The sequence below is a fragment of the Poeciliopsis prolifica genome, unplaced genomic scaffold (assembly GCF_027474105.1).
Source record: "Poeciliopsis prolifica strain line A6 unplaced genomic scaffold, Auburn_PproV2 SCAFFOLD129, whole genome shotgun sequence".
Classification (NCBI taxonomy): domain Eukaryota; kingdom Metazoa; phylum Chordata; class Actinopteri; order Cyprinodontiformes; family Poeciliidae; genus Poeciliopsis; species Poeciliopsis prolifica.
Window position 1 is genome coordinate 569,323 of NW_026562504.1, and position 27,000 is coordinate 596,322.

The 27,000-nt window shown below is 39.8% G+C and overlaps 1 protein-coding gene across 1 annotated transcript in view; it reads right to left on the reverse strand.

The window, feature by feature from the left end:
* The window catches only part of LOC129355291 (E3 ubiquitin-protein ligase Jade-2-like), a 127,085-nt gene that overhangs the window by 78,798 nt on the left and 21,287 nt on the right, over positions 1-27,000 (reverse strand). The window contains 3 exon segments of the mRNA XM_055024803.1: positions 114-271; positions 19,682-19,767; positions 23,661-23,721. Coding sequence (XP_054880778.1) covers positions 114-271; positions 19,682-19,767; positions 23,661-23,721 — 305 coding nt within the window.

The following is a 27,000-nucleotide window of genomic DNA, read 5'->3' on the forward strand; positions in this document are numbered from 1 at the left end:
AGGAGGGGAACAGGCTGCTCACATGGCAGGTTGGTTGGTTTAACTGTTTAAAGCTTTTCAGTCACTTCAGAGTAAATAACCCTCTAAACACTCTGCTATGGATAAAATCCTACCTGACCACAGGTTCTGGGATGGCCTCCAGGTTGGCTGGGACCTGAACCCCCTTCTCCCACTCCTGTCTCCACGGGTCGGACAGAACGTAGAAGTCGTCTGGGCCGAGCTGGGCCGAGTCCGGCAGCTTCATGGCCGTGATGAAGTCTGTCCGAAACACCTGGAGGGAGAGAGAGACGGGGAAATGCTGCTAACTGACGCAACAAACACAAATCCATGAGCAGAAAATTTTTTACTTTGGTGATGACATTAAATCACTTTTTTACTTTCAGTAATGAGCAGGAAAAGAGAAAACACAAAGATTTCTTAGTTCATAACCCCAAAATTTGGACATGTTTAACTTAAAACTGCCCCTAAAAAATATTTATTTTAACCAAAACAACCAACTGTTGCAATTTCTTGTTGTCTTCTTTCCTCTGATAAAGTCCAGGCTTTCCACATAGAGCTTGGAATGATACAGAGTTTCCCTTAAACAGCTTCGTATCTCCAGAAGAAATCCATCTGGATGAGTTTTTGTTTTCCATTTGAAACAAAATCAACAAAAACTGTGTACAGCGTAACTGTAAGCAGACAGAACTCTCCGTCTGGGTCCAAATGCAACAGTCAGTCCAACAGAAACAGACAGCAGCATGTAAGCTGGACGCTTCGTATGGAGCCTGAAGCTTCCTGACAGCTCAAACTTACACTTGATACGGGCCTGAATGATCCATTTCATCCTGCTTCCCGATGTTACCTCCACTGAAAACAGCAAGCCCAACAGGAACAACTAGCTCGTTTTTCGAATATCATTCACAGTTTTGACGTTCTACCAACATTTATATCCATATTTCACCTTTCCAACATTATAAATACAAACCACAGACCAATGGGAAGACTTCAACACCAGATCACCAGGAGTCACCGATGGCACTTTAAAGGTTCAGTTTTATGTGTTTCTCACCCTACAGACAAACTAAGAACTTTTTTGGCAATAAGTTCATGTTTTCTGGTGACTGGAAAATTTGTTATTTTTAAAACGTCACATTCAAGAACCCGGTCCGTTACCTAGCAACCAGCTGGTTTTCCTGCTGCATAATGGCTGCTGGAAACCAGAGCTTTGTTGCTGACTCACCATCCAGAAACTTCATTTCAAAATTCATGGAAATATCTGAAAATGATAAATATGGGCAGTTTGAACCATTAGCTGAGGGAAAGTGGACCAAACTAGCAAAAATGTCTTTTCCTTCATTTGCTGCATGAAACATAGAAGTGAGTCAATGAATATACAATAATGAATAAAACCATCTTTGGAGAGTTGGTTGTGTTTTCTGTTAATTGTGAGATAATACTAATAAATATGTAGTTATGTGCACCAATGGAGCAAAAAGAGAAGCAGGCTCTGACAAACTGAGAGGAAAAGGACGGAGGAAATTAAAGGCAATCATTGCAGTAAAGTGTTGGCATTAACCTAAAAACCTTTAAAGGTCAACATAAACAAAGCAGATGTAAATTCAGACGCATTTAAATCCTGCATGTAGGAGGTTTCCTGAAATAAACCAGGTGTTTATGAGAGCCAGGCAGAGGCTGCTCTCACACACTGAGCCTCTGCAGCAGCGACACCATCAGCCATGAAGAGAAGGCATCGCCAACACTCACACTAAACACAAGCAGCAACAACACCATGACTGAGGACCCTGTTTATCGGCTCCTCATTATCATTTGATTGGTTGTTCCTCTTCAAACTGTCCTCTGAATTTCTAACTTCAGTTCATCCACTTAACTTCAGTTTGATGTCAGATCAAGAGGTTGGAACAAATTAGACAAGACAGCAACAACAAAGATGTTCCAGTGTTACGAAGGTGAGTCATGATGCTTCCTGGTGCAGGTTAGGATAGATTGGCCTAAACAAAACATGTTCATTACTTTTTTTACATCATTCCTAGATAATCACTTCTGCCTGTTTTAGGGTCTCTGTCACTTTAAATCCAGATCAGCTGCTGCTGGCCACGCCCCCAACTCAACGTTTACACCCACCCATGAAAATGGCTGCAAAGAGATGCACAATTATACAACAAGCATTAGCGGAGCCTCCTGCACAACCAACCAAAATGCAGCAGTGGTTTCTGGATGGTGAGTTAACAACTAAACTTTTGTGTTTTCCAGCAGCCATTGTACAGCTGGAAAACCCGCTGACCAAACGCTGGAGATCAGCTGGGGTTGCTAGGTAGCGGTGATGTGTAACGGTGTAACAATTATGAAATTTTTGTAACTTTTAACTTATTGACAAGAATTAGTTAGATGCTTTTTTGGAAGCATTTGAGACCCAAAATACTTTTAAATATTTATTTATCACTATTATGCAATTACTTTTAACAAAAACAACTTCAGCTCCCATCATCTACAGAAAATACTCCCAAAATGTCAGATTTTTATCCACTTTCTTTCCTTTGTAACATCATTTTCAGCAGTCGATTGTTGGAGTCACGTTCAGGACCAGAATAACAGCGTCTGTCCGTCCAGCCGTTCTTTGGCCGAAAAGCCACCAGAATCAGTGATGATGATTTAAGTGCAGTAAGAACTGGAAGATGAGTCACGGTGCATGAAAGGTCTGAATGTAAAAAGCAGCATGGCTGCCTCTGCTGAGGGCCAGGCCAACACAAAAAATAATAAACCCGAGCGAGAAGTGGAGTGTGTGACTGCGAGTGTGTGTTCAGCTGCAGAACCTGTTGCAGCCGACAGTCCCGTCACCGATAGTGTTGCTGCCCCAATGCAGGATTTTCTGTGTCTGAGTTCATGTTAGACGTAAAATCGAGACTGTAATAGATCTTTTCTTTCCCCTTCAGCAAAACAAGCAGAACAGATAAAGACTCGGGGCGACCGGCTACTCCCTCATCTCTTTTTTCTCAATCCATCTTTATGCCGCTGCTTTCATATTTTGCTCTCCAGTGGAGAGAAAGAAAATGAAATAAAGACTAGAGGAGACAGTAAGTGATGAGAAAACATAAAATCTAAAGTATATTAGGTAGTGAGAAAATAGATGGAAAGAGGGAAAAAACAACAGGGTAATGTGAAACAAGTCGAGCAGCGAAGGAAAAGAGAATGGGACGTCAGTATATCAGTTTTATTGCTGTGTGTTTGTACAGGAATGGCTGCAGCTAATTAATGTCTAGGAAACTCTATTACAAGCTCCTGCAGTTTTATGTTCTGCCTTCTGCCAGCCTCCCCTGCACACCTTGTTCATCTTTTCCCAACTCATTTCTTACAGACAAAACACTTAGCCGCCGCCCTCCCTGACTGACGGAGACAAGACGGGAGGTTGTGTTACAATGAGCTTATTTTACACAATGATACGTAACAACAGAAACACTTTCCTCCACTAAACACATCAAGGAGAAAAATCTGCCGGAGCTGATTTGATTGTTCTAACTTGTTTGTCTTCTGCAGAGTGAGTTAACGTCTGTGTTCCACACAAGACCCAAACAAAGAAACACGCTTGGCATCTTTATTGTCACAGAGGAACTGATGAGGAGTCATGAGGCAACAAATGTCGTTTCTGGCTGCTTTCTGCTGGTGGACAGAGACTGTTGCGTAATAAGGCTGAGGGGAACAATGGAAACTCTGTCGGTAATTACTTCAAAAGTGCATTTCGTTCTCCATCCATCACTTGATTTATTTGCAGCTTGAAACATTTTTCCACATCGATCAAACATAATAACTGCACTGCAGACGTGCAATTCAATTTTGCCATTTCCGCGCAGTCTTCCAAATTTTTACAAATTGCAAAGAGTGGATAAAAATGCCAAGTGGATTTTCCAAATCCAACAAAAGATGGAAAGGAACAGCAAATTCCCAACAGAAAATATACTTAAATATGCAACTATTTCATCTGTTTGTTGTTATATCACTTGGTGCTTTATAACACTTGTTCCATTTTCAAAGAAATATTAGCTTTCCAAAAATGTAGGGCTGATGAATTCACATTACTTTTCATCAGAATCGTAGCAGCTTCTCAAAATCCAGAGTAAAGAAGCAACCTTACATGCCTCTGTCAGTGCACCAGCTCAGTTTAGTCCGACTGAATCCAACTTGAGTCCGGTTTGCTTGTGAAGGTGTGAACCGAAATCAGACTGATGTGGACAAAAGAGCAAAGGCAGGCGCACCTAGAAAAATCAGTTGCGGTTTGGTTGAAGCGAACTCTGAACGCTGATGTGAACAGCAAGCAGAACAAAGCAGGAAGTGCAGGGCATTCTGGGTAAATCCAACCAAAGCTAACGTGTTAGCCTAGCGTTAGCAGCAGAAATGGCTCCTGGTCTTCAGCCAAAGACTAAGAAGAAATCACTAAACTCTGACGCCTCCATCTTGTTTCATCTGGTGAAACAGGAAGTTGCTCTCAGCATCTTTAGAGGTTTTAGTGTCGTTTCCTGCAGTGGTTGTGGGTGCAGCGCCCCACAGACCAGGAGGGGAACAGGCTGGTTTGACTCAAAGCCACAGCAGCTGGTGGAGTTCTGGTTTCTAATCAAACCGAGTCCAACTGATTATCATGAAGAAAACATTCTGTGGATCATTGTGGAAAATGCAGAAACAAAACATTATCTGAGTCTTAGAAATTAATTCCATGTCGTCTTTCTATTTTAGTTTCTTTTACACAATTTGCATATAATGTGAAGTAACATAAACCACTTTGCTTTGCTGTTGATTCCCTCATGCACCATGGATTTTACCATGTTAAATCTGCCGTCTTCATGCTAACAAATGGTTTTGAGTTTAATTTTACAACTCAACCACCTGCACAAAAACATAACTGAGCTAACAGTTTTACTGAATTTAGTTCAAATTCAACATTATTTTTATGACATGGCTCTGCATAATTCATCGTTTTTTTTCATTTTTAAGGTTAAGAAATCTGATAACTGAAACGTTCCATGTACAAATCCCGCCTGGACCCCTGCTGAACCCTGACTCAGCTGGTTTTTACGCGGCATGCGGCCGACTACCTGTCTGGTCTTATTACGTGGCCTGACTCGTATCGCTCAACATCTACAAGGCAGTGATAAACTAGCACTCTTCACTTCCTCCTGTGCTAAGAAAAACAAAAAAACACGGAGGATGACAGCCGAAATCTGACATTTAAAACCAGGAAACACATCCAAGTAAAGACAACACACACACATACTAATGTGTACACACACCGTAACAAAAGGAGACAAATACACACCGATACAAAGAACTGAACTGGATTAAACACACACCCAGAGAAAGAAATGTAACCATTTATATGTATACACAAGCAGAGACACACAACACAGGTCCACCCACTAAATAGACCTTATTATGGTGCTGCTGAGTCAGTTTTTCTTAAAGCGCAGTGATCGCACTTTAAATGCTTTCAAAGGCCAAAAGACAGCTCACAATAGTTTATCCTGAAAACAGGCTGGTTCATGTTTGGGTTTAACGAGGATGAGAATCCTGACACAGAGAGAAAGGTGAAGCTTATCTGTGACTTCCTGCTGTTCTTACTCTGCACACTGTCCAGTTATATGCATCATTTAAACTAACTAATAAAGAACAGGGGACAAAAACATATCAGGCAAAAAAATAAAAGGAGAATGTTTTCAACAAAGTTGGTCAGTTCATCGTTTGGTCAGTTGGTCGTTGGTTGTGTTGTTTGGTCAGTTGGTCAGTGTCGTTGGTTGTGTTGTTTGGTCAGTTAGTTTGGTCAGTTTGGTTGTGTTGTTTGGTCAGTTGGTCGTTGGTTGTGTTGTTTGGTCAGTTGGTAGTTGGTTGTGTTGTTTGGTCAGTTGGTCGTTGGTTGTGTTGTTTGGTCAGTTGGTAGTTGGTTGTGTTGTTTGGTCAGTTGGTCGTTGGTTGTGTTGTTGGTCAGTTGGTAGTTGGTTGTGTTGTTTGGTCAGTTGGTCGTTGGTTGTGTTGTTTGGTCAGTTGGTCGTTGGTTGTGTTGTTTGGTCAGTTGGTGTTGGTTGTGTTGTTTGGTCAGTTGGTTTGTTGTTTTTGTTTTTGTTGTTGGTTGTGTTTTTGGCCAGTTGGTGTCGTTGGTTGTGTTGTTTGGTCAGTTGGTCGTTGGTTGTGTTGTTTGGTCAGTTGGTCGTTGGTTGTGTTGTTTGGCCAGTTGGTAGTTGGTTGTGTTGTTTGGTCAGTTGGTCGTTGGTTGTGTTGTTTGGTCAGTTGGTCGTTGGTTGTGTTGTTTGGCCAGTTGGTTGTTGGTTGTGTTGTTTGGTCAGTTGGTCGTTGGTTGTGTTGTTTGGTCATTTGGTTGTTGGTTGTGTTGTTTGGTCAGTTGGTCGTTGGTTGTGTTGTTTGGTCAGTTGGTCGTTGGTTGTGTTGTTTGGTCAGTTGGTCGTTGGTTGTGTTGTTTGGTCAGTTGGTCGTTGGTTGTGTTGTTTGGTCAGTTGGTTGTTGGTTGTGTTGTTTGGCCAGTTGGTAGTTGGTTGTGTTGTTTGGTCAGTTGGTCGTTGGTTGTGTTGTTTGGCCAGTTGGTAGTTGGTTGTGTTGTTTGGTCAGTTGGTCGTTGGTTGTGTTGTTTGGTCAGTTGGTCGTTGGTTGTGTTGTTTGGTCAGTTGGTCGTTGGTTGTGTTGTTTGGTCAGTTGGTTGTTGGTTGTGTTGTTTGGTCAGTTGGTTGTTGGTTGTGTTGTTTGGTCAGTTGGTCGTTGGTTGTGTTGTTGGTCAGTTGGTCGTTGGTTGTGTTGTTTGGTCAGTTGGTTGTTGGTTGTGTTGTTTGGTCAGTTGGTCGTTGGTTGTGTTGTTTGGTCAGTTGGTCGTTGGTTGTGTTGTTTGGCCAGTTGGTAGTTGGTTGTGTTGTTTGGTCAGTTGGTCGTTGGTTGTGTTGTTTGGTCAGTTGGTCGTTGGTTGTGTTGTTTGGTCAGTTGGTCGTTGGTTGTGTTGTTTGGTCAGTTGGTTGTTGGTTGTGTTGTTTGGTCAGTTGGTCGTTGGTTGTGTTGTTTGGTCAGTTGGTCGTTGGTTGTGTTGTTTGGTCAGTTGGTCGTTGGTTGTGTTGTTTGGTCAGTTGGTTGTTGGTTGTGTTGTTTGGTCAGTTGGTCGTTGGTTGTGTTGTTTGGTCAGTTGGTCGTTGGTTGTGTTGTTTGGTCAGTTGGTCGTTGGTTGTGTTGTTTGGTCAGTTGGTCGTTGGTTGTGTTGTTTGGTCAGTTGGTCGTTGGTTGTGTTGTTTGGTCAGTTGGTTGTTGGTTGTGTTGTTTGGTCAGTTGGTTGTTGGTTGTGTTGTTTGGCCAGTTGGTTGTTGGTTGTGTTGTTTGGTCAGTTGGTTGTTGGTTGTGTTGTTTGGTCAGTTGGTCGTTGGTTGTGTTGTTTGGTCAGTTGGTTGTTGGTTGTGTTGTTTGGTCAGTTGGTCGTTGGTTGTGTTGTTTGGCCAGTTGGTTGTTGGTTGTGTTGTTTGGTCAGTTGCTCGTTGGTTGTGTTGTTTGGCCAGTTGGTTGTTGGTTGTGTTGTTTGGTCAGTTGGTTGTTGGTTGTGTTGTTTGGTCAGTTGGTTGTTGGTTGTGTTGTTTGGTCAGTTGGTTGTTGGTTGTGTTGTTTGGTCAGTTGCTCCTTGGTTGTCTTGTTTGGCCAGTTGCCTCTTGGAGCATCAGTGGGTTTCTCGTTCTCTGTTAGATCTGTCGATGAGGTGAAGGAGTTTGTCTGATGGTCATCTGTCACTTGCTGGCTTTCTGCTTATGTGTTGAGTGAATGTGAAACATTTTGATCTTTTTAAGTGTTTTTCTATAGAGCATGTAGGATTGATTGAAATGAAGGTATATGATTGTCTTCAAAGTGTGATCACACAAACCCAACTTACTTGGTTTTCAAACTACAGCATTCTGGTCAATATCTGTTATTTTAAATCCGAGTACTCTTCTGCTAAGAAGAGAAATCTGAGGCAAAAAAGGATCAAACAGTAAAAAAGGAGTGAGAAAGCACAATTAAAATAAATTAGAATAGCAAAAGAGGAATTAAGGAAATGGAAGGGCAAGAAAAAGAAAAGATTAGTTTTCTCCTCTGGGCATCATGGCTACCTGGCTCTCCACAATGCGTCATGGCAGATGTCAGCTCACAGAGAGAAGAGGATAATTTTAGCAGCCACATCACAGCACAGGCTCTAATGATTGGCTGCTTGGAAGGACCACAGGACTCAGGAAGAAGTGCATGCATGTATGTATGTGTGTGAGTGTTGAGTGGGTGATCATGAGTGAGAAAAAGACGAAGGAAAGAAAGGGCTTGATGAAAAAGTGTCAGAAAGAGAGAGGGGAAAGGCTGTGCTTGTGTGTGAACAAGACGGAGGGAGATCAGTGCATTAGTCCAGTGACTCAGAGATTTCAAACATGCACAAAGATGGAAATCCATCATCGCTCTCACTATGTAATGTATTCAGCAAATTATAGGCTTCAGCTTTCATTTTTTAAGTGCACATTCAATTCAGTGCAATTTAAAATTCTGAGGTGAGTGAGGTTTTAGTGTGGTTAACATACAAAAAGAAATTGGGAAGATTTCAATAAATTCTAGTTTTCTCCCTTAAGAGGCATTTTTGTCATAAGCGTTCTGCTGAGATACAATTTAATTTAGGATAAGTTACATTTATACTGATTATAAAGCCTTAAGAAATAGAGGGGTTGACATTTGTTGACTGGCCGGTTGTCTCAGGGTGGAGGCTGGTCAGTTGTTGAACAGAGAGGCTCAGTTGGTTAGTTGGCTGAAGTGGGACAATGCTTGGTCAGGAACTTGTTGGACCTTTCTGAGTGGGTTGGGGGCTTGTTTTGGGGTGAGTGGGTGACATGGTAGTCCACTCAGTTGCTTGTCTTTGTTTGGTTTTGTCAGGTTTCTTTATCAGCTGGTTGGTTGTCTCTGGGTGGGGTAAGACGGTGAACAAGTCGTTGGTTGTTTTGGGGTGAGTGGGTGACATGGTAGTCCACTCAGTTGGTTGGATGTGTTGGGGATTTATCTGCCTATTACTTATTAGTTGATTCTGGGTGGATTCGTGGTTTGGTTCATTGCTTAGTGTTGCTTTTCTGATGATGCCAAACGACATAAAGATTGTAGTGAGAAAAGCAGAAAACTCAGATGTCTTGTTTTTTCTTATGTAAGTAAAATTGTTTGAAATGATTTACTGTTTGAAGAAATTATGTTTAGAGCTTTTGTATTTAATCAAAAAGCTCGACATGAATGAAACAGAAAGAATGAGATGGAGAAGGACAGACCAATGCAACAGAGAAAGGAAGAACATTCAGTGTTTCCTGATGGTCACCCAGAACCGCTTTTACTTTGTGTCATAATAGTTTCCTTTTTCTCGCCATTTTCACATGTCACAAACTTTCACAACATAGAACAGAATGGCAGATATAGCTTTTATGAATAGTTAATAAATTTTCAAATGGACTGAAATTTGTTCCAGTCCAGAAGTTTAATGTTTACTAACTCCACCATCTGCTTTATTCAGGAAAGTTTCTTCAAGGAAAATTTCTAACTGTTGGTTTGAGGTGAAGTTGAAAGATAAAAAAATGATTCTAATTTATCAATCCTCCTACTTTGTGAAGTTATCTAGTGCACCAAATGCACTAGATAACTTCAGTTAACAGCAGTTATCCAGTGGCGAAGATGAATGTCACAAGTTACTTAGCAACTGCAATGAAGGCAACCCGTTACATAGCAAACCCAGCTGATCTCCAGCGTGTGGTCAGCTAGTTTTCCTGCTGTACAATGGCTGCTAGAAAATACAAGAGTTTTGTTGTTGACTCATCATCCAGAAACCACTTGCTGCATTCTGGTTGGTTGTGCAGGAGGCTAAACTAATGCTTTTCTAAGATGCACGGTTGGAAAATTGTGCATGTGTTTGCAGCCATTTTCAGGTGCGAGCGTAAATGTTGAGTTGGGGGCGTGGCCAACAGCAGCTTGTTTGGATTTAAAGTGACAGAGGCCCTAAAACAGCCCAATCCAAAAGGAGCTCAGACTGGAATCTCATTATCTAACAAATATATTGAATATTGAATGACCACTGACCTATTTTAACCTTTTCAAGGAAAGAGATCAGATATATTCATGTAAAACTTAAGACATTTTAAGGATGCGCAAATGTCTTGACCAGGAAATCATTACGCTGGATGAAGCAAGCCAATTTCACATGTTTGCATCTTCAGACTCCAAATGGTTACTTACAAAACCAAGGTCAGGAGGAAGCAAAAGGATTAAAACATCAGAACCTCAACACTCCGTTCCCCAGATATTTTAACAGCGCCCCCCGATGAGTGAACACTGATGTGTCAATCAGAAGATGTTTTTCTGCTTCTCCCTAAAAATGGCATCAGACATATTTCAGATGGCAGATTGTACAGATTGTTCTTTGTGCGATTGCTGCATATCAGGCTCCCTGCTGAGCTCAGAGCACACAAGCCCGGAGGAAACTTTCGCTCGGTAACAAAACCAACCGTCTCCTGTTGGATGAGAGGGAGGAAAGATACGCAAAAGCAAAAGTGGAGGCAGTCTGTGAGTTATTATGCAGCAACATCTCTCGCTGACATGAATCAGTCACATCAACACCCCTCACCAGCTTGACGCTTCTACAAATAAAGGACTTGATATGAATGTGAAAAAGATTTCCTGGTGCTCCTTCTGAAAACTCCTTTCTCCCTCTTAGATCTGCAAAATGTCACATCTGTAGCTATTATGCTGTCTTCATATAGTTCTGAGCTCTGAAAAGATACAGAGCCTACAATTTGTGGCCCTCATTAGGTTGAGACGAGACAGCGAACAAGTCCTTTTGAGGTTTGTCTGAAGGCGGCTCCTCATCGCACGGCGCTGGCCTGAATGATTCGCGGAGCGACTGAGGCGCTCCCCTTCCACGCCAAGGGCAGGCTGATTGCCAACACGCCGCTCAAAGGTCACGCAATTAAGCTTTGTTCCTGCTTCAATGCGGCTGCCGCTGACTGACTGCGCTCAGACTGAACAGATGTGATTTTTGGCCTCTATTGAGCTTTAAGAAATATCACAGATTCATGCTTACAATGAGGAATAAGTAAAAAAAGAAACAGTAGCCAAAATTATCTCTGAACTTTGTTGAAACTTGGAAACTAGTTACATTTAGAAAAGGGTTGCATGATACCAGGAAAACATGCAATTGCACTTTGCTGAAAATTGAGATGTTGCTATTAGTTATAATTCATCCACATCTTTCCATGTCATTGTGGAGAACTTTCTACGGTGGCCCCTAAGGGACACAGAGAATATGTTTTCATTTTCTCGTAATCATGCATGAGTTGCTTCATGAGGAATATTGAATATTTCTGCTACAATATGAAGTTTTTCCAATTTAGGTCACAAATGCATCACAAATTTTTGTTCAAAATGCAAAAGTAAAACAGAGATAAACAGAAACTTTCCGTAAAAAGGAAAGAGTGAAAACAAGCTTTCAAACTATTTGGACAACTTCAGCGCCAACATTCAGTCGGTAGAGTCAGAGATGGACCGAAGCAACATGGACTCGTCCTACCTAACGGGATAACGCTTCACGCCTCAGATCATCTCAAACGTACACATAATGAGTTCGCTGTTCTCCAAACATCCCCATCCCACAGAGCGTCTCTGTTGTGTGATGGAATGAGAGATTAGCGGCGGCGATGTGCAGCAGCTGCACAAAGCCTCAGAGGAATATTTCCAACAACTTGTTGAACATATGACGTAAATAATTACAGCGGTTCTGAAGGGATTTACAGGAAAACAAAGGAACACATGTCAAGAAAATGATATTTAAAAAACTAAATATTATTAAAAAATGTGTATCAATGTACAAGTCAAAGTTTCACCATATTTCCAAACAAATAAAAGTCTATTGTGGTCCAAAAACTTCAGAAGAGTTATAAGCTGAAACAGGCCTGGATATTAAAATCAATTCTGAAACGATTAATATGATTAATCAATTGTCAAAAAATTCCACTAATTTAGTAATCAATTCATCATTAACTAGAGATTACGCCGTGTTCCAAATTATTATGCAAATTGGATTTAAGTGTCATAAAGATTACATTTCTTGTTGTGCTATTAAATACAGAAGGTTATGCTGCACATTCACAGAATAACAGTTTGCAGATCTTTATAATCCATAAAATGTGGAGAAAATCTGCTGTCATAATCATCTGGAACTGAGCATTTTGAGTTTTTATTTTTGAAGAAATAAAAACTTCTGATGGGAGCGTTGATCAGAAAAATCTGATTTATACTGTAATAGTTCATGAAAATGATACTATCACTTGCAATGACCATTTAGGAAAACCTGAGAAAATATCATCTGCATAATAATTTGGAACACTGTAAAAAAAATGGCAATTGATAAAAGAACAACTAAAAGCTGTAAAAATAATGAATCCCATGAATCAGCAGTTCAGACCAGCACTGTGCTGCAGAGACAGCCGAGCTTTTTACATATTGACTCAAGTATTTTGTTTTCTTTGCTACAAATGATGATGTGTTTACTAAAGGAATACTATTTTTACATTTTTGTCAATAAAGCATTTATTTTCCTAAATGAAAAATCTGCTGAATGTGGCCAACAGTTTACCCGATTGATCCATTAATCGTTCAGGAAAATCGATTATTAGGATAATCGCTAGCTGCAGCTCTACCCATATCTAACCAGTTTCCCTCAGTGGATGATTAAAGCTGCATCATTTTAACTTCCTACCACTGACTGAGGAAACGCCAAACCACTCGGTGGACAGAGAGGAGCTTTACGTTTCCTCTGCAGCTCTGAGGTGAGTGGCAGTGAAATGAGAGAGCAGGAATGTGAAAGAAACTTTTCTCAATAAATAAACCTTAAAAACTGGGTCACAGACAAGAAATATTGAAGGAGACTTAAGAGGCAGAAGCCAATTTCCCCCCACGGACTGCGATGCAAATATCGCTCTCCGTTTGGCAGCTCAGGCTGCGGATCTGGTGAAATGGAGGGTGGAGACGTGACCTAGTTTTACAGTCGTGTGGCTGAAACAATCAAAACAGCTACATGATTAATGCTGTCTGCACACACTGAAACTCCATTCAGTCGTCACACTTAAACAAGCCGAATTCACCGAGACAGAAGAACAGAGCAGGTCACACATGGATGTTTCCAACCGAGACCCAACAGCATGTCATTCATCAGCTGCCGGTTCAGATGGTACCAATGACAATATTTATCTGACCACTTTATTTTTAATCACAGTCAATAAGATCATGGTACTACAATAGAAATAAAATGTGTCTTTTTATAACAAAGCTTTTATAAGTTCAGCCATGTTGAAAGAGCCATTTTTATGAGAATATATTTGTTTCGTTGAGTCATAAAGAATGAGAAAACGAAATAAAATTTCTTCTAATGCAGAAAATGTGCATCATTTTAAGGTTTTGGATCTCCAGTGAATTACATCACATAGAAATAACTTTAATTGGTTGATTCTATTTTAATCTATTATTTTTACTGGAACAAAAGTTTTGTCAAAGTTTTTACATTATAGGGTCATAATAACTAAACTGAACACACACCTATACATATTTATACTCATCTTGACATCATGCAGGTCTGAATCAGGTTAATTCTGATTAATCGATTTGTGAAATAATCGTCAACTAATTTAGCAACTGATTAATCGTTAACTCCAGCATAAAAACACAGCCAGAGCAATAATTAAAACGAAAATGTAAAAATATATAAACATTTTGCATTTAACAAAACAAAACCTGCCAATATGTTGAACCCAAAACTCAGTTTTAGTTCCAAATTCTGTGAAAAACATCATATCAACTTTTCCTGTTTAACTGTTAATAAGTTAAAAGTCTGAGCTTTTCACATGATTTTTTATTTACAAATGATTCATCGTTCTCTAAAGGAAGCAGCAGCAAAAACAGGATTATATTAATCCTGGGAGAAATAAAAATACTCATAAAATGCAGCATGTTGGTTTAATAGACTCCACAGATGCAACTACAGTCAGATGTGTTTGCAGATGATCAGACCTTTAACACTGGATTTGTATATAATTATGTTCTTTTTATTATCTTGTTGCTCTTGTAAATTATATCATTAAATAAAAATAGTCACTTTAAGGCTTTAAAGTCTGCATAGTGACTACTTTATGATTAAAGTATTTTACACTGTAAAATACTTTCATTTTAAATATGTTTTATTTCAAATAAATACTGATTTAAAATAAAACATAAATTAACATATGTCATTATAAAGGAAACAATTTGATTAGGGCTGAAACGATTAATCGCATTAATCATCAAATAATTTCGAAATTGATCAATATTTAACCATTTGCTGCAAACAAAATCAACATTCAAAGAAAAAATTCAGCTGAAACTACAAAATGTATTAATATTTTACATTTAAGATTTAACAACAGAAGCATCATCATTTCAGCTTCATGTGGTTTAAATGCACAACAGGAATGATACTGTATTGCATTTTAGGGGGAAAATGCAACAATGCTGCTGCCTACCTGCTTCAAGGTCAGACATATTTATTCAAATCAATATTTGGGTTGAAACGATTAATCAGACTCATTGTGATGAATCAATTATTCAAAAAAAATCAACTAATTATAAATCGAAAAAGGCAATTTTGTAGCAATTAAGCCTAAGCTAAACAGAAAAGATGTAGATTTTCATCTAAAATAACAAACATTTGTCTGTAAATATATTCTAGAAAGCCTCGTATTGCAGCTTCACCTTTTACTCTCCAGTTATTAATCAATTGATCTAAATAATAATAGCAGCCAACACCAGCTGATGTCCAGCAAGAAGCCTGAGATCTTCACAGGTTGATGCAGATAAAGTGTTCACTAAAGGAATGTTGTTATTGCATATTAGACATGAAGAGATATTTTTGTTTATTTGCATCTTTTAATGTAAAAATCTGTTTAAAGTCAGGATAATTGATTAGTTCAAGTAGAGAAACTCCGTCATCCCTCCCAGCTGCTCAGACTTTAGTAATTGTTATCATTGAAAGCAATCCTGATTTTAGCAGCCATGTTTGCAGAAGGAAACCTGGTGCTGCAGAAGCTGGAAGGTGACGTCTGACTACAACAGCTGGAGGCCGTGTTGGCTCGCCGTGTGTGAATGTGAGCGCTGGGCAGCGTGTCCGTCTGGACACGGTGTTTGTTAGCCGTCGTTTCCCAGCCGGGATGTGTGGACATGCACAGCTCTCCGTCCACTCGCTGGGACTGGCAGACAGCGTGAGAGTTTGTGTGTGAGCAGAAAACCCTCAACTGTTTACATCTGGTCGCTCTGGCGAATCAGCCAACGCTAATGAGCCGCAGCAGCTGTTAGCATCCCAAACCCGGCACGACTCGCTCACCGTGTTTACCAAAGGTGACAAACTGAAAACTATTCTGGCTCGATTTGAAAACAATAGCAAACTATTTCCTACATATTTCTGGTTGATCATCTTTTATCTATTGATGCTTTTATGATTCTCTTCTTTGATTTTGCCCAGGTTTGTATTTTAATGAATATGACAGGATGGTTGTTGACCATTTCACTGTTACATTAAACTTCAGGCAAAAACCTGGATGAAGCTTCTTAAGATGTTAAACTTTGGCCTTACGCCGTCCCTCTTTCCTGTTTCAATACTTTCAAATAAAGACAAACAAACAACAAAACCTCAAAAACAAAAATGAAGTTAAAACGCTGATAAATGTGGCTGTTTGGAGATATTTCATGTAGGTGTGAGTGAGTAAGAAGTAAATGTCACCAGGTGAGTAATTATCTCCTGATTAAAATAATCCAACTGTGATCTCAACATTTGAGGTGCAAAGATATGCTAATTTCTTCCTAAGCAGTGAAAACTGGAAGCTTTTGTTACGTAAACAGAAGAAAATAAAGCGAAGCAGTTAATCAGGTTCTATTCATCCGCTGCACAATGATGTTAATCATCTGGCTGCTTTTCAGACTTTCTCAATAAAAATCTTTTTCAAAACGTCGAGTTTAAAGTGTCAAAGTCGAGTCGGCAACAAATCTTTACACAACGGACTGAAAACAGACTCAATCTGATTCCTGCAAAGGTAAATTTTCACATTTTTAAAACCACAAACTTTTATGGATTTAGAGTTTTACATAAAAAAACCACGTATTTTTCTGTTCATACCAAACACTTTGACAGAACTGCAGTTGTAGCAGAAAGTCAAAAGCCTCAGTAGCTTAATGAATATGAAGACTTTTCCATTTCAGATTAATGTTGTCCTTATTGATCCAAAATCAATATTATCGGTATGACCGGTAAGAGTCTGATCGGTGCAGCTCACTAAAATATCTCCAACTGATTTAGTCACCTGACCTTCAGCTCCATAATTAACATAAAGAATCCTGTCAGATGATCATTAATGTCACCGATTGTGAACGGTGGGACTGTCCCTGCACTGCGCCGTCCCTCGCTCAAAGCTCAGGAAGTAAAAACTGTTTCTGTTTCAAATCCAGTGGCTTTCTGAGCTTTGCACCTGGTTTACACCTTTACACTTAACCTGCAGCACTGAGCAACAGATCGATCAGGAAGGCAGCAGCACGGCTTCACACCTGCTCCGCTGTGCTGGGAAACCCCACCGACATCACTTCCTTCCTTCCTCCGTCGAACACCGGGAGGCGCTCAGACTGGCGCCTTTCTAGGCTGCCAAACGTTTCTAAAAGGAGAACAAGTTGTAGATACCTGACTTCATTATCCCGTCCTTTTACTTTATTTAATGAAACATTTTCCAGACATTCGGTAAACGATACGAGAGCCGTTCCACCGACATTTAAACGAAGCTTCGTCCATTCATATTTCCAAACGTCTTCTACATTAGTTTTAATCAGAAGATTAAACTTTAGCCTTCAACACTTCCAGAATATGCCACAAAAATAGCTCAAACTGGCAGATTAAAGATTATTGATGATGACAGTTTATCTGCTGTCATCTTAATTTGATACACATCTTGTATGCCACGGAATATCCTGACAATTAACTGAACAATCAGATGAACAAATTGAAAAATTCTGAAGATTTTTCATATTTTGTACAATATTAGAAATACATAAAAAAATGCAAATAATTCATTTCCTGATTTTAATAATAATATAATTTGCATAAAATGTAAAAGTTTCTACTGCAAATATCTTTAGAAAAAACTAAATTAAAGCAAAATTCCAGGAAGATGTTTGCGGTTATTTTATGTAAATGATTCTTTAATATTGCTGGGAAGGTTTGAGGTCAAGATTATTTCACAAAAATGTTTGTTATGAGTTTAACAGTCTGACAGAGGAACTAAGATTCTTTAAATTTTGTGTTTGTTGATGGCGCAGCAAGAAGAGTGACGCGCGACGTGTCACCTGAAAACACATTCCCAACTTCCTTCCAGATAATTCATGAAGCTAAATCACTGAAATGTGAATGAAGCTCATCATTATCTGGGCTTCAGAAATAATTTGAAGATTTTATGACTCAAATTAATTTTTTATGACTAAATTAATTTTGGTTTAAATCCAGAAACTTTTGTCAGACAGTGAGGAAAAAGAAAAGATGCATGTAAACATCTGCTTTCAACTGTAAATGTTATACAACTGGAAAAAAAGAAATAATGTCAAACTTTGATTTAGTTACTGGCACAAGATAGAAAAATACAACTTGTGTGGAATGAAGACGGAGATGAAAGAGGATTTGAATACAAACTCCCATCTGTGTGTGGGGAACAATTTCAGGGAGGAAATCCCCGGTAGTGTGGAAATTCATCCTGCTGTCTGTTGCGTTGAGGCAGGCGCCGCCCCAACATGTGTGTCCTGGTTCCACGATACGGAGTTATGCAGACTGTCATACGATTCCCGGAGGAGAAGAGCAGCGAGGTTTCTCTGACGAAGAGGAGTTCAGCTCTGGTCTCTGGAGACGAAGCTCAGCGCTCTGCCTCTGCGCCGCCACACAAACATTTCACCACAACGCCTTTTAAACCTTCCTGGTTCTCTGCGCTGAACATGTGTCTTTACTCATAACCTCCATTTTTCTTTCTGTTTGCGTTGAATCAACAGATGAACAAATCTGATTATCTAAAAACAAAGTTTTGATGCAATTTCCAAGAAAATTGGACTCCAGGCACTTTAACATGTACCGCTGCGGGGCGCTGCGGGGCGCTGCGGGGCGCTGCGGGGCGTTGCGGGGCGCTGCGGGGCGCTGCGCTGAGGCAGCGCAGCGCTGAGGCAGCGCTGCGCTGAGGCAGCGTTTTGAAAGGGACGTGGCCCCTGACTCCTCGGCGGAGGCCCGGGGTCAGAGCAGAGAGCTGAAGGTAATTACTGAGCGACTGATTGCTGACAGGACCTTCCAGCAGCCTGTGGTTAGCTGCATGGAGGCGAAGGAAGCTTGACATGCTCTGCTGACGACTCACACTCTCTGGGCAAAGAGAGTCAGTCTGAGTCTCTGTGGAGGCGAACGGAGCAGAACATTTGCCTCCTGAACGTAGACGTACCGTAAAAATAATTCTAGAAGGTGAATTTGAACAGCAACCCGGCTGGAGTGGGAGGAATGTGTGATTGCATCAGTTCTCCAGTTCCCAACTGGACGATGCCGGTTTCTTTGGCAGGCTGGTCATTTCGGAGCGGTGGCGTTTAACCAACCCGTCCTTCCCAGCCGTGACTCGGGCTGCTCAGCAGAACGCGCTAACATGGAGCAACGCTAACCGGACCGAAGGAGAACCTCACACTCTGACAATATCGTCTGATTTTCAAAGATGAATGAATACTTCTATGAATCTGCAGCATTAGAGCAAGAAACTGATGCAGAAGCTAATCAGTGAAGCAGCAGGAGCCACGTCCAGCCAACACACACGAGCTCAACACACACGGCGCTTTGAGGGGTTTTATCATAAAAAGTTTAGAAATATGAAGTTTCTTTGTCTGGAAATGTATTTTATGAGAAAGGAACCAGACAAACATCTTTGTGTTACATATAGAAATGTTTACTTCACATCAAACTGGTGAATAAGTTTTACATCAGAGATCTGAAGCTGAGTCAGTGCACAGCTTCAGATATTACAGAGGATGACCTCTGACCTCAAAAGGACAAGAGAAATTATCTTTAGTCTCAGGTCTTCTGGAGAAGCAGCATTCAGTTTCTACGCATCACAAATCTGCAACAAACTCCCAGAAAACTACCAAACTGCTGAAACAGCAGCGGAGTTTCCATTACACTGTAGTTTCACAATTACAGTGTTTCCATTACATAAAAAAAGGATTAAAATCACAATAAGTTGAGTAAGTTTGACATGAAGCGTCATCCTTCTGCAACTGCTTCCTGTCTTCTTCTTGGTTTCCACCAGTAGTAACTTCCTGTTCTGATCATGTGATTCGCGTTATTAAAAAAAATAATTTTTTTAATTTCCATGTTTCCCATTAAGCAAAATTATTTTCAAAATATCAAATTATTTGGTCAGTAGAAATGCAGCTGCTGCCTTCATTCATAACGAAACTAAAATCACTTTAAACCTGCAGTTTTATTTGTGATATAAAACATAAACCTGACTTGGAATCTGAACAATCAACCATCAATAATTGTTTTTAAATAATCTGAATTGGTCAAACTGGAGCTCCAGAGCAGCAGCTGTCCTACCTCGGATGGTTTCTTGTGCGGGAGGCGGACCCAGGTGCTGCTGGTGCCGGCGTTCTTCGAGGACCTGGACCACGACGTCACCTGACCTGCAGGACCGTTACAGACACAGATCAATCATCCCGTTCTGGTCCCTTTATGCCGACGATTGTCATTAAACAAAAATCCTCAGTTTGAGATGTGAAATCCTTCACTGCAGTTCGTTGAGAAACTGGAGAAAAGCCGAAACAATGAGGGCTTAACAATGACTCAGCAGAAAATCTGCAGAACAAATGTTATTACAGAGCTCAAAGATTTATCTTTTAAATAAATTATTTTATTTTCTGTTATATAAAATAGATTACAAAGAATTTATAGAGTTGGTAATTATTCCGATGTTATTTACAGAATAACATAATAATTGCTACTATTATTGTTGCCAGGGGTCTGTAGATTTTCCTGTCGTTAGTTTGTAATCATTTTGTTTGTGTAAAATTATTGTTTTGTTAGTATAGTATATTTGGTAAATGTTGATTCCTTTGCAAACAGAAAACTAACCCTAAGCTGATTATTCAGTTCCTGGTTTATCGTTCACGTTTTCTCTCGTCCAACTGAGTTTTTAACAACTGGTTTGAATTAAATGACTAAATGAAATGGAAAAGCTTCCAAACAAACAGCGGCTGAAGGCTTTAACTGATGACGATCCATGAAGAGGTTAATTAGGTAACGACAATATAAATAACATCTTGTTAGCGCCCTGCTCCTCTACGCTCCATTACCAGCTCATTAATACTCTACTTAATTGTAATTAAGCAGAGGCTGGAGCCAGCATCCACCCACCACTTCACCCAGCAGCTCCACCGGGTTTCGCTGCTTTTACATCCTTCAGCACCCAAACCATGTCTGCCTGAGTCTGCACACCGAGGAATGACAAACAGAATCAGACGGCGTCCTTTGCAATGAATTTGGGTTGAATGTGGCACATCAGAGTCCGAGCGCCTGTGAACGCGCGCCTCCCACTCAACATGTTCGTCCATCGCCGTGCTGGCTTCACCCGTCAGCAGCTCGCTGCCTTTGGAGGTCACGACCCCTTCACCACTGAGATCACACACACAGTGAAGGAGTGTGTATTTATTGATGAGGATTCAGCCTCAAACATTAAAACCTTTTTGACTTTCAGTTGCTACAAATGACCTGAAACACGTCCAGGAATGTCGAACGATTATATCGACGCCTTGCTGTTTACATCCAGATATTTCACTGCAGGACAAAAACACGATTCTTTTCTTTGGGAATTGTTAAGAAGTTATTGTCATTAACGATAGCATTGTTTTCCAGTAATATGATGGTAGTGAAATAGTAATAAAGCAGGAACAGATTCTCAACGCTCAATAAACGTTAAACATTTAATGCTGGAACTGGGAGACATTTTAAATAGCCAAAATAAATCAACAGGACAACAAATAAAATGAATTATAAAGTCCCTGCTGGTTGAGACCAAAACACCAGACTGAAAACTTTTACCATCCGGTTTTTGGTGGAGAGAGAAACGATAAATCACGACTGAGCTCGCTTTACTTGATCCTGCCATGAATTGATTTCTTGGGCCGGAGCGTTGCCAGGGTGTCGAGGGCCTGATCAGGTCGTGTGTTTGGCTTTAGGCTCAGGTCAGCCGGTCCCGTCTGAAGGTTCCTGTGACCGACCCAGACCGGTCGGGCCACACATCAGGACAGAACCGGAGCAGCCGCTGACTGAAGCACCAAAATCTCCTAATGGGAGTTTGGTTCTCGCTCCAAACAGACAGGAAGCTTACGCTCAATTACTCTTGATGAGGAGCACATTGCTCTCCTCCTGCAGCCAGGCACAGCTCTTCAGGATCTGCAGGAAACATCAAACTTTCACGTTCGTGAAGTAAAAGTCCAGCGTTAAAGAGCAACACGATCACTGGTCCAGGGTTGCATGAACAGAAAACCCATCAGAGCAAATATCACAGAACATCTGAACCAGAATGTGGGGCTGATGATTCCTATCGGTCTGCAAAACTCCATGTGCTAATCTTCTGCACACTGCACTGTAAAAACACTAAAGCAGGTATTCTGGTTAGGCCTCTAGAGCACATATCTTCAGCAAGAAATAAGATCTTCATTTAAGTAAATAATTCTTTAATACCGATGAGAAAGTTCTAGATTATTTAACTTATAACAAGACTTTTTCCTTTTTTGCTTGTAATGACTAAAAACAAGTTCATATATCTCACTGAAGTTACTTGTAAGTTAGTTTTGTTTTATTTCAACTGTTCTATTAGCCAATCCATCCAATTTTATTTGCATAGCACATTTCAAAGAGCTTCACATCAAAAAAATATAAAAATTCAAAGTCATAGAAACACAGTCAGCAATTGAAATATTACATTTTCCCATCAATGCACATCATATTGTTGATTAATGTCTCATTTACGAGGTTTCAGCTGTGTGCATATCCTGCGATACAAGCACAAAAAATACCAGGTAAGATTTAATGTTTTGCAGTGCAGCTCTGCTACCACATGGCAGCTGCTGGCCTCCGTCACCAGATACCCGAACACGCAGGCGAAGCCTACCATCATGGCTGCGTGTTAATTAGAAGCCACTCTCAGAGGCCCAGCAGCCAAAATTATCCTGGGCATCCTTCAATTAGAAGCCTGATGACCTCCAGTGAGGTCAGGAGGAAACGCTGAGCAGCACAAACAGCCCATTAAAGATGCTGCAAAAAAGCTGCACAGACCTGAGACCGCAGGCCGCGACACTGACAAGAGGTCCGGCTGCACAATCAGACACAAACAGAACCAGATAGTCGCTGCTTTCACTGCGCTGCACTTTTTACTTTCAATAGTCGTTTTATCCTGAAGTATTTCTGCTCTTACTTGAGTGAAATTTCTGGATTTTCTTCCCAGTGAATGAAAAACAAACATATTTTAACCAGAATGTCACCAGACTCAGACAAACACCTGCAGTTTCTGTTAAAGTTCACAAGATTTGAAACTTTTTATTTGATTTTTTGTCACTTACATGAAATATTGTCATTTTGTCCGTAAAATACCGAAATAGCTAATATACCTTATATTTTAGTTCATCCAGTTATGTCATTTTTAATATTAAATGTTATTCAGTACTTGAGTTTTACCAAATATTTTTACGTTTTCTTGAGTAAAAACATGTGGAGGTAGTTCTGCTCTTACCTGAGTAATATTCGGCCTCCTCTGGACACAAATCATTAGAAATGCTTCATTCTTTCTCTAAACTCCTGTAGAAATCGACTTTTTAACTGTCAGCAGTTCTCAAACTTTATGCTTGACAGCAAATGGGGAAAATAAACTCTGATAAAATACATTTTCAACATCAGCAAGAATAAAATGACCCGAAATATTTTGCTTCTGAAACATTATTTTTGCTGCTGCTGCACTAATTGATCACATTGAAACTTCTTGTTTGATTTTCTCTTATATTAGCCATTAGCTAAAGTAACATTTGCATTTTTATAAAATGATATTTTGTAGATTCATTGATTGATTTTTGCATTATTGATTATTAGATAGCGAAATGTGATTTTGTTAAGTACAAAATTGTATTAAGTTACTCCTCTGATTATGTTCTTTTAACACCTGGACATGTTTTGAGTGTTTATACTCCAGTTAACGATTAATCAATAACTAAATTAGTTGACGATGGTTTCAGTAATCGATTAATCACAGTTAATTTGATTAATCGTTCCAGCCCAAGTAAAAATTATTCCCCTTTATTTATTTTTGTCCAATTTACAAAGAAAAGGGAGCAGAACCCAAATGTATCCCATACATCTGACTTTTATTCCTAATCATGCTCCAATTTTAATTTGTTAAAAGGAGGAAAAAACACACTCATGTCTGTAACTAATAAAACCTTTAACATTTTTATACTTGTGCCATAAAGTCAGAAACTTCCACTTCCAGATAAAAACATCCACATTTCATCTTTCTTCCACTTACTGTCAGTGGTGTCAGAGTCGTTGCTGCTTGTGGAGTATTTCCTCTTCTTTTCGCTCTCCATCTGTCAGCGGGGGGCGGCGGGCACACCGGGGCGAGCGAGAGAGAGAGAGGGAGGGAGGAGAGAGAGAAAATGACGAGTGAGAAGATGTTCGCCATGAAAACAGAAGAGCTAGCGTCTGTCAGAGGAGAGCCTTCACATATTCACACTCAAACACTTAATATGCAACATTCAGTGCGAGATAATTGAGCGAATCTTTTCAAAAACATTACTTCCAGGGGTATTTTACTGGAGTAATTTTATTCTGGAGTATTTCTACTCTTAATTGAGTAAAGTTTTTTTGGTATTCTGCTTCTTTTTTGACTTGAATCCTGTTGAGTGAAACCAAACGAACCCAGAATAAAACAAAAAGGAAACAGGAAAACTTCCAAAAGCTCCATGAAAGACTTAGAAACAGCTTCAAAATCAGATCAATGTTTTGCATTGATCTGATTTTTATCAATGCAAAACATTGCATAAACATTGCATAGGTAACTAGCTTTTTTTCAGAAAACTGAAAAAAAGCTAGTTACCTGTCAACATATTGATGTTGGCTCAGTATTCCCCGACTTCAACATTTAATACCTCTAAGAATGTATTTTTAATGTAATTAATCCATTATAAGGAGTTTTTTAGACTTTTTAAAGATGTGACCCTGGATGTATTCACTGCCCTTTTCTACAACCTCTAAAGAATTAACTACGGGGATTTCATCAGAAAGAGCATCTTTTTCCCGCAGTCAGGATCGGATCGATCTGCAATCTGCCAAAAGTTACTTAAGCAGTTCCATCTCACAGCAGACCTTTCTGTCAGCTTCAGCTGCCTCCCACTCCAGTTAATGTGCAACTCAGGGGGGAAAAACGTCGTCGGCTCACGAAGCCTGAGGGGAAGTAAAGCAAGAATGCAAATAAACATACATGAAGCCAAAAGGAAATTAGCTCAAACGAAAAAAGTTCACCACGAATGGAAAATCTGAGAAATAAAAACCTGAGAGATGAATCATCCTGCAGCTAAAACAGCAAAGCTCCTTCACCTGCAGCGTCATGGAGACATTTAAAGGTGCTTCCAGATGCAGGTTAGGATCTATGGTCTGTGCAAAACCCTCAGAAAGAAGCCCTAAAACGCTCACTGATCAGACTGGAATACAGACAAGCTGCTGCTGCTGGCCACGCCCCCAACTCAACAAATTATACAACCATACATCTTTGAAAAGCATTAATGGAGCATCCTGCACAACCAACAAGAACGCAGCCAGTGGTTTCTGGATGCCAAGTCTGGACTGCACCTATCATAATGACAATTTTTCCGGAATGAAAGAATTTATCGCAACAACAGCATTGTTGTTTTCAGAAAGTTTTCATGTCATATAATGGTGTTAATGCAAGAACACATGATCAAAGACTGACAAACTTTAAGTTCTAAGGAACATTTAAAACTGGAAGACATTTTAAATATCTAAAATAAATAACAGAAATGAATTATGGAGTCTCTGGAAACAAAACTGTCCTTTCAAAAAAGGTTTAGTTGAGACCAAAGCAGCAAACTGGAGGAAAACGATAAATTTACACTTCATTTGCATTTCCACGCAAATGGAAATTATTGAGCTTGTGATTGATTGACTTATTGTGACAGGCATAAACAGCAAAACTCTTGTCTTTTCCAGCAGCCATTGTACAGCACACACAGAGGCAAAACCAGCTGACCAAACATGCTGTAGATCAGCTGAGGTTGCTAGGCAACATCACAGTACCTGTCAAATGAGATTTTTTTTAAACCTATTCCCAGAAAACGGCAAGGAGTTTGTTTAAAAACTCTTGGTCTGTCTTTGAAAGAAACTCAGACTCAAATGGAAAAACAAAACAAGCAAAATGTGAGAACAAAAAGATTAGAAATTATCAAATGAAACGGCAACGATTCTGAAATTCACTTGGAGCAAAATTCCACATCCAGGCAGGAAAAGCAAAAAGAGGCAGTTTAGTGTGCAGAGGGCAGATTTATGTGGCAGTAAAACGGGGCAATTCCTCTTATATGGGACTCTTCCTGTTCTTCAGTCTCTCCGCCTGCCGTGCGCACACTTAACCACTCTGACATTTATGCTGACAAAAAAAATCAGCTCTCCCTTCCTGCCTCTGCTTTTTCTATTCCAAAGAAGCTTTTTTATTGCCCTTCCCTCTCCCCGCCTCGCGCCAGCCCTGTGCTTCACAATAACAAGGAGGGATGCAGGGAGTCTGCGGAGGAAGGTTAAGTACATTATTGACTTCCTCAGCCTCTGGTTTTCTCCCCGTCTGTCGGCCCCTTCCTCGTCTCTCTGATTCTGACGGGAGCGGTTAGGAGCATCCGTCTCAGGGTTAGTTTATTTTTCCCTACAAAACTATAAAACGAACCACTTGAGCCACATTCTGCTTTCTTTATTTCTGGCAGTTGATTCTTTACCTACCTGACTGACCAGAGGAGGCTGAACAAGATGTACAAAATCCTTACAAAAATCCCCTCAAAAGATGTTCACATAAAAAATAATATAAAATAATTTCCAGTCATTTTGTTTTCAGTATCATAAAATTTGAACTAGGCCTGCAACTATTCTATCGATTCCTCTGTTGATTAATCGATTAATCGGATAAAAAGATTCTACAGATTTTGACTAAATACTTAAGAATCTTTGTTCAACAAACAAATAATTCAACTGATTTAACATTTCATAGCATAAAATATGACATTAATGAAGCTATGCTACTTAAGGAGTTTTGAGCAAAATGTGTTTACAGACAAATGTTTCTCTTTATGAATAAATTAATGATCTGACTAAACCTAACTGGGCAAAGAAAAAATATTCTGTTGAGACGATGCAGGAGGTAAACACTCAGATATTCCCACACAGGGAAACTTTTGCTATGGGACACCATAACGTTGTTACGGGACCCATTTCAATTGATGCAATGGTATAAAAAAAACAACGCAACAAAACATTATCAAAGATCAACAAACTTTAAATACTGGTGAGCATTTAACTCTGGAACTGGGAGACATTTCAAATATCCAGAATAAGTAAAAACAGAAACAACACATAAAATGAATTATGAAATCTCTGTGAACAAAATTAGCCTTCAAGAAACAGTTTAGTTGAGACTAAAACGGCAGATTGAACATTTTTTATATTAATTGAACAGTACTAACACTGACATAGTTGACCAAATGAGGAAAAAACATTTCTATTCATGAAAATAGTTTTACAAAAAGAGGATTTGCTGTTTTGCTGTTGAGGATATTTTGAACAGTTTGGCTTAATTGCTGCTCTGACTATGT